Below are 7951 nucleotides of genomic sequence, written 5' to 3'. Positions count from 1 at the left end.
GCAACAAAAGCACAAATCGCACACACACAAGAAAAGAAGAGAAAAAACAACAAAAAGCTTAAAAGAAAGGCTTCCACTTGCTGTGCTGCTGCCACAGTATGAAAGAATTACTCCAATTATCTTTGAAGCCCACATCTTAGGGAAAAAGCGTGACTAAACATTCTGCATTCCACACAATGTAGAAGCTGGAGGCTTGCTATACTAGATATATTGTGTACCCCAGTGTGAAGATTTGTTTCTCTTGTTTGTACACAAGACTGCTTTCTGTTTTTGAGCAGAAAAAAACGCAGTGAACAGGAATTCACAAATACAACGAATAATAATGATAATGGTAACGTTTAAACTCCGACACAGAAAAACTCTAAACAATTCAAAAACTGATTGTGACTTGGTGAGTTCTCTACATTTACTGAGGTACACATTGGTGATCCTAAAGGATCCATCTCAGGCCCACTGCGCTTTATATAAATATATCAATATTTCAGTAAAGACAGATGAGAGACACCAGTTCAATAACCCTGAGGAACTTACAAATAAGAAAACACGCCTTCATAAGGTTACATCAACAAACAACATGCATACAACACACCCTGCTTCTCGTCCCTGTGTGAACATCTCTTGAGCTTTTTCCCAAATTTTACGGCTGATGCTGTGAATTGGATTTACACTAAATATCTAAACTGTTCTCATCTCAGTGTAGCTCCTGTTAATTTTTTATTTATTTTTTTGACAAAATACTAATAAATATTAGTATTAATACAAATGTGCTAACAGAAACTATGCTAACCTGGAGTGGTGTTACGTAGCTAGCGGAATAATAAGCTAAAATAATTGTTCATTCATATAAACCCATAAATAATATTACATACTAAATAAACTCAGATATGTAGCATTTATGCTTCACAAACTAGCTAGTTTCTGAGGTAAATTGTAATTTTTGTAGTTGGATAAAAACACACCAGTTTTAAAACTCAATAATTTATTAAATCCAGTTACAAAGGAAAGTGATTTAGCATGAATGCTAATTGCTAAATATGTGTGTATTATTACAGCTGCCAGCAGCTGAGTGAATTCCTGACTGGGGTTGTGTTACAGTGATGATTAACATCGACACTAATTTTGCATAATAATAATAATAATAATAATAATAATAATAATAATAATAATAATGATGATGATGATAATAATAATACACAAATAAATAAAGCATTCACACACATTACTGAATAACATTAGCATTAGCATTAGTGTAACATAAGGACAAAGTCTTCAGTGTTCTGAACATCATCAACCTCCAGCTGTGTTCCAGTGTCTGTGTCTAATCTCCCACGTCTCCCACATCTCTGGTTGGAGATCACCTGACCCCGGCTCGCCCATAACTGGATGCGGAGCGAACACTGCAGCGCTTCTTCACTATCATGTTGATGTACGCCTTCATGATCTTTGTGATCTCACCAACCTGGAAGTCAAACACACACACAATTTTTTTTTGGTTATCTGTGATACACTGCAAGAGAGTGTGTTGTTTGTGTATAAAGTGTGTGTTGTGTGAATTGTGTATGTGTGTGTTGTTTAGATGTGTGTATTGTGTTTGTGTGTCTGTGTGTGTGCATTGTATATTTGCATGTGTATGTATGTGCATTGTAACCCAGCCATTAGGGAGGCACAAGCCAGGTCACTCTTAGTGCCAGTCTCAAGCCCGGATAAATGTGGAGGGTTGTGTTATGAAGGGCATCCAGTGTAAAACATGCGCCAAATCTAATATGCGGATCACAAATGAGAATTTCATAGCGGATCAGTCGAGGCCCGGGTTACCAACGACCACCACAGGTATCGTTAACAACAGGGTACTGGTGTAAACTGTGCTGCTGTTGGCTGAAGGAGGAGAAGGAGAGGAGAAAGACGTCTACAGAGACAGCAGGGAAAGGAGAAGTGGAGGAGAAGTGGAGGAGAGTGGAGGTTCGGGTTGGTACTTTAAATGTTGGTACTATGACTGGTAAAGGGAGAGAGGAGCTGATATGATGGAGAGGAGAAAGGTAGAGATGTTGTGTGTTCAGGAGGCCAAGTGGAAAGGGAGTAAGAGCAGGAACATTGGAGGTGTTTAAACTGTTCTATCATGGTGTGGATGGAAAGAGAAATGGTGTAGGGGGGATTCTGAAGGAAGAGTACAGTAAGAGTGTAGTGGAGGTGAAGAGAGTTTCTGATAGGGTGATGATCGTGAAGCTGGAAGTTGAAGGGATGATGATAAATGTCATCAGTGCTTATGATCAACAAGTGGGTTGTGAGATGGAGGAGAAGGAAAAATTCTGGATTAAGTTAGATGAAGTGGTAGAAGGTGAACCTAGGAATGAAAGATTGGTGATTGGAGCAGACTTTAATGGGCATGTAGGTGAAGGGAACAGAGGTGATGAAGAGGTGCGGTTGCAGGGAGAAGAGGTGGAGAAGAGGTGGAGAAGGTGGTGGAGTTCAGGTACCTGGGGTCAACAGTGCAAAGTAATGGAGAGTGTGTTAGAGAAGTGAAGAAAGGTGTGCAGGCAGGGTGGAGTGGGTGGGGAAGAGTGATAGCAGGAGTGATTTGTGATAGAAGAGTATCTGTGAGAGTGAAAGGGAAAGTTTATAGGACTGTGGTGAGACCTGAGATGTTGTATGGATTAGAGACAGTGGCATTGAGTAAAAGACAGGAGGTGGAGCTGGAGGTAGCAGAGCTGAAGATGTTGAGATGTTCGTTGGGAGTGACGACGATGGACAGGATTAGAAATGAGTTTATTAGAGGACAGCGCATGTAGGACATTTTGGAGACAAGGTGAGGGAGGTGAGATTGAGATGGTTTGGACATGGAGGGACATGGGGTATATCAGTAGGAGAATGCTGAGGATGGAGACACCAGGAAGGAGGAAAAGAGGAAAAACAAGGAGGAGGTTTATGGATGTGGTGAGGGAAGACATGCAAGTAGTTGGTGTGAAAGAGGCAGATGTAGAGGACAGGGGGGTATGGAGACAGATGATCCGCTGTGTCGACCCCTAATGGGAGAAGCCGAAAGAAGAAGAAGAAGAAATGTGTGTGTGTGTGTGTGTGTGTGTGTGTGTGTGCATCATGTGTGTGTGTGTTCTGTATGTTTGTGTAGTGTAACATCTGATCACATGCACATTATCAACTTGTGCTGTTAATATCATGGACAGCAGCTACGCTAATTCCTCTCCACTGCTTCTCTTTCTCTCCCCATCCCGAGACACCCTGAGGTTTGGCCAGCTCCAGTCACCTCCCACCTCGTGATGATTACGGACCTTTGAAGAAGTAGATGCCCAACTCACAAACATCCCGAACCATCTAGAGACGTACCAGTGCCATTTGGATCCCACTACATGTGTGGAGTTTTGACATTGGACCTCCTGGAGTGTTTAAAGGCTCTGGCATGGAGAAGCTGATGCTGGATCTGTGATGATCACAAATGCTGAGCTTATAAAACTAGGAGCTACTAACCATATAGACTGTATAAGACTGCAGAAAGAACATCACTTATAATCTTATACTCCAGTAATCATGTTAGTTCTCACTCTCCAGTGTTCTTTATTGTTGAAAGATTTATGATCAAACTCTTGATGTCACTCAGATGAGGATGAGGTTCTGCTTTTGAGTCTGGTTCCTCTCAAGGTTTCTTCCTCATAACATCTAAGGGAGTTTTTCCTTGCCACAGTCGCCACGGCTTGCTCATCAGGGACAAATTCACACCATTCACCATCACTGTTGATTTCTGTAAAGCTGCTTTGAGACGATGTCTGTTGTGAAAAGCGCTATACAAATAAACTTGACTTGACTTGACTTGAGTGTGTGTGTATTGTGTGTGTGTTGTGTATGCGCATCGTGTGTGTGTGTATTGTGTGTGTGTGTGTGTGTGTGTGTGTGTATGTGTGTGTGTGTGTGTGTGTGTGTGTGTGTGTGTGTTATGTGTTACCTGTGTGGTGTGGAACAGCAGGTCTCGACCGTCCACGCTGATCTTGTAGGTGCTCTGTAGCGGAGCTCCAAAAAACACAATGTGTTCATAAGGAAACGTCTCAAGTGGCTTTGCCTCTCCTCTCTTATACACCGACACACTGTCAGCACACACTCCTAACCACAACTCAGATGGAAAACCACCACACTTCGACTGCAAACACACACACACACACACACACACACACACACACACACACACACACACAGAGGTATCATTGACTTCTCATCCTCTTACTGTTTAATGTGATTATTTTATTCTCTAACTTCACAGTTTCCATCTTTTCTACTCGGTTAGTTTTCGAGAGAGAGCTGCTCGTTGTCCCACACTAGGATCTCACCTCCACATCAAACAGCGCTGATCCGTAGCCACTCCACTGGGTGATGACCTCCATGTACCTGATCATGGCCTGCTGCTGCTCCAGTCCTTTCAGCCGGCTCCATTTTTCCCGAATGCTCGCTCTTGTCCCCTCTGTTTCCTCCTTCACCCACATGTCCATCAACGTCTTTTCGTCTTGAATGTTGCGCTGCTTCCTCAGTGACCCTCCTGCCTTCAGGCCCTCCAGAAAGCTGCTACGGCGCTTCTCCAGTGTTCCTCCTGCTCCTCCTCGTCCTCGTGTAAAGTGGAGGATGCGTTTGTGGATGCGGTTCAGAGGATAAACACTCTCCAGGCTCCAGTTCACCGCCGTCGTGTCTCCGTGCAGATACTGCAGACGAAGAGCGGCCAGATGACGCAGTGTGTCCTCATGAGCCGGGAAATGACCGCTGATTAATGACTCGTGAGCCTGAGGAGGAACATCAGACTCTTAGACTCCACATTCTACACATTTTACACAACTCAACATTCATTCATTAAAAAGGGGGATTTAAACATCACAAATATCAACTCACCAACACTGACTTGCAAACACCAACACTGTGGTGAAGGTGTATGTGAGGGTGGAGTGGTGAAGATGGTGCTGAAGGTGGAGTGCTGAAGGTGGAGTAGTAAAGTTGGTGGTGAAGGTGAAGTAGTGAAGGTAGTGATGAAGGCGGAGTGATGAAGATAGTGATGAAGGTGTAGTGGTAAAGGTGGAGTCATGAGGGTGCAGTGAAGGTGGAGTGGTGAAGGTGGAGTGGTGAAGGTGGTGGTGTGAAGGTGGTGGAGTGAAGGTGGAGTGGTGAAGGTGGTGGTGTGAAGGTGGTGATAAAGGTGGAGTGGTGAAGGTGGAGTGGTGAAGGTGGTGGTGTGAAGGTGGTGATAAAGGTGGAGTGGTGAAGGTGGAGTGGTGAAGGTGGTGGTGTGAAGGTGGTGATAAAGGTGAAGAGGTGAAGGTGGAGTGGTGAAGGTGGTGTAGTGAAGGTGGTGGTAAAGGTGGAGTGGTGAAGGTGGTGGTGTGAAGGTGGTAATAAAGGTGGAGTGGTGAAGGTGGAGTGGTAAAGGTGGAGTGGTGAAGGTGGTGGTAAAGGTGGAGTGGTGAAGGAGGAGTGGTAAAGATGGAGTGGTGAAGGTGGTGGTGTGAAGGTGGTAATAAAGGTGGAGTGGTGAAGGTGGAGTGGTAAAGGTGGAGTGGTGAAGGTGGTGGTAAAGGTGGAGTGGTGAAGGTGGAGTGGTAAAGATGGAGTGGTGAAGGTGGTGGTGTGAAGGTGGTGATAAAGGTGGAGTGGTGAAGGTGGTGATAAAGGTGGAGTGGTGAAGGTGGTGGTAAAGGTGGACTGGTGGTGATGGAGTGGTGAAGGTGGTGGTAAAGGTGCAGTGGTGAAGGTGGAGTAGTGAAGGTGGTGTAGATGGAATAGGGAAGGTTGTGTTGAAGGTTAACACTGACCTGCTCAAACATGAAGACAAACTCGACTCCTTCTTTAGGTGCTCTCTCAATATCCAGGAAACAGTAGAGCTTAAAGTACAGCTTCCACTGAGACTCGGCTCTGACACTGCCAAACTAAACACCACACACACGCATACACACAACTGTTCACCTACACACATTACACATAAAGCTTGTTGTGTTATTGACTAGTTGTATGTTGTGTGTGTGTGTGTTTACCGCTCAAACTTGGCCAACACATCAGCAACGATGACTCTGCTCTCAACAGCGTGATACACACTCTCACTGTGCTCAAACAGAGCAAACATGTTCCTGCTGTCCTCCATGGCCAAGCCTCGGATCAGCTTCTCTACCACCTGCATGCACACACACACGCACACACACACGTCACAAGACTTACTCACACGTTTTTTTCATGGAGAACTCGTCACTGAAGTGCTCTCACCTCTCCAGCAGTAGTGTGTGAGTTAATAGAGATTTTGCAGGCTCCGCCCCCGTGACAGTAAACCGTTGATCTCATTTCTTGTCTGTTCCTCAGAGCAATGATCTCCTCCTGTGATGGTACACACTCACGCATCTTCGTCTTCTTGAGTGAGTCAGTGATAAAGACAGCGTAGCGCTCCAGCTCTGTGCTGGGAAACCTTTCTCTGATCCTGAAATGAACACAAAGATTTATTACAGCGACCGTGTTTCTGTATCACATCCACAACCCAGCACATTTAAGAAGATCAAAGCACAGAGTCAGCCATGATACAACCTAAACTCAACCAACCAAACTCAAACCAGCCATGATACGACCTAAACTCAACCAGTCAAACTCAAACAGCCATTAAAAGACCTAAACTCATAACCCTACCCCATAAACCGAAACCCAAAACTCTACACAGTAAACTCTACAACTTAAACAGCACACATTAAACCCTAAACCCTACACTCTGAAACCTTACACCCAAATCCCCAAACCCTACACCCGAGACTCTACATCCTAAACCCTACACCCTAGAGAGAGAGAGAGAGAGAGAGAGAGAAAGAAGCAAATTAAACTGCCCGCATCGACCCGAGCTCATGCTCATGACCTGGACTCCATGTTGAGAGTTCTTCAGTGAAATCACCTCTTTAGGTGGAACTTCAGATATCTCAGGATGCCTCGGCTAGGGAGGAAGGTGCAGCTCATGCACGTGAGCAGGTGCCAATGGGCGTGGCTTGCAGAGCTGTGTGGCTGAGGCATGTGATTGGTCTGTTTGATGAGCTGGCAGTAGACTTCGTCTCTGATTGGTCGGAGGTCATGACACGTCTGCAGGATTCCCTGGATGATGGGAATGGGATCAGATACAACCTCCATCTCCTGCAGTGAGTTAAAGATCTTCACTGCTTCATCCTGAAGACTAGAGTAACCTTTCTCCTTATGAACTAGAGACAGACAGAAAGAGAGAGAGAGAGAGAGAGAGAGAGAGAGAGAAAGCACGAGAGACACAGACAGGCAGGCAGGAGAGAGAGAGACATTTATAACCCAGTTTTAAAATCTTTAAACTGCTTTAGTATCTGTGATCTCTGAACACCAGACTGTCTGCGTACAAAACTAACTGTATATGGTCTCAAATGCTGCCTTTACAATTCTGCACTGTGTGTGTGTGTGTGTGTGTGTGTGTGTGTGTGTGTGTAGGACTCACGGCTGTCTCCGTAGGCCAATGGAAGTAGTGGAGAGTGTAAGGGATGCTGTGTGTATCGCAGTATCGGGTTTCTCCAGTACATCTGCTCCACTGCCTCCACATTCATACTGTTCTCCTGAACATGCACATATATAACCAATCACATTTTAGTAACACCATGACATGATCAGCTGTGGAATTAATGCTCCACCCTAAAAGTTTGAGCGTTGTACACACAGATAAGGAAGGAACAAACGAGTATGTGATACTGAGGAAGCAGCAGCAGTGAGTGTGTTCCACACAGACACAACAACAAACCTGGATGTAGAAATAAAAGACTACTGTAACTCACTGTCCTGTGATGAGACACTGTCATCTAAGTAACAGTGTTCAGTGTGTTTAGAAGGTAATTTGGAACCATGCAGTAAACATGTCCACTGATACAACATTAATTTCCCAAACTTTTGGCAATAATATATATATATATATATATATATTCTCAGTTTA

The 7951-nt window shown here is 44.5% G+C and overlaps 1 protein-coding gene across 2 annotated transcripts in view; it reads right to left on the bottom strand.

Moving 5' to 3' along the window:
• Positions 1-962: 962 nt before the first annotated feature.
• Positions 963-7951, bottom strand: part of myo10l3 (myosin X, like 3) — a 75860-nt gene continuing 68871 nt past the window's right edge. The window contains exons 32-39 of one of the 2 annotated variants that reach the window (XM_046844618.1): positions 7466-7580; positions 6908-7205; positions 6241-6448; positions 6015-6151; positions 5796-5901; positions 4332-4775; positions 3953-4144; positions 963-1459 (exon numbers count right to left, since the gene is read on the bottom strand). In XM_046844618.1, the coding sequence (XP_046700574.1) occupies positions 1355-1459; positions 3953-4144; positions 4332-4775; positions 5796-5901; positions 6015-6151; positions 6241-6448; positions 6908-7205; positions 7466-7580 (1605 nt within the window). In that variant the 3' untranslated portion in view covers positions 963-1354. Of the gene's footprint in view, positions 1460-3952; positions 4145-4331; positions 4776-5795; positions 5910-6014; positions 6152-6240; positions 6449-6907; positions 7206-7465; positions 7581-7951 lie in introns of those variants that run through there. The other variant, XM_046844617.1, reaches the window with a different exon arrangement.

The sequence above is a fragment of the Silurus meridionalis genome, unplaced genomic scaffold (assembly GCF_014805685.1).
Source record: "Silurus meridionalis isolate SWU-2019-XX unplaced genomic scaffold, ASM1480568v1 Scaffold81, whole genome shotgun sequence".
Lineage (NCBI taxonomy): Eukaryota > Metazoa > Chordata > Actinopteri > Siluriformes > Siluridae > Silurus > Silurus meridionalis.
This window is presented reverse-complemented; position numbering and strand designations above follow the sequence as displayed.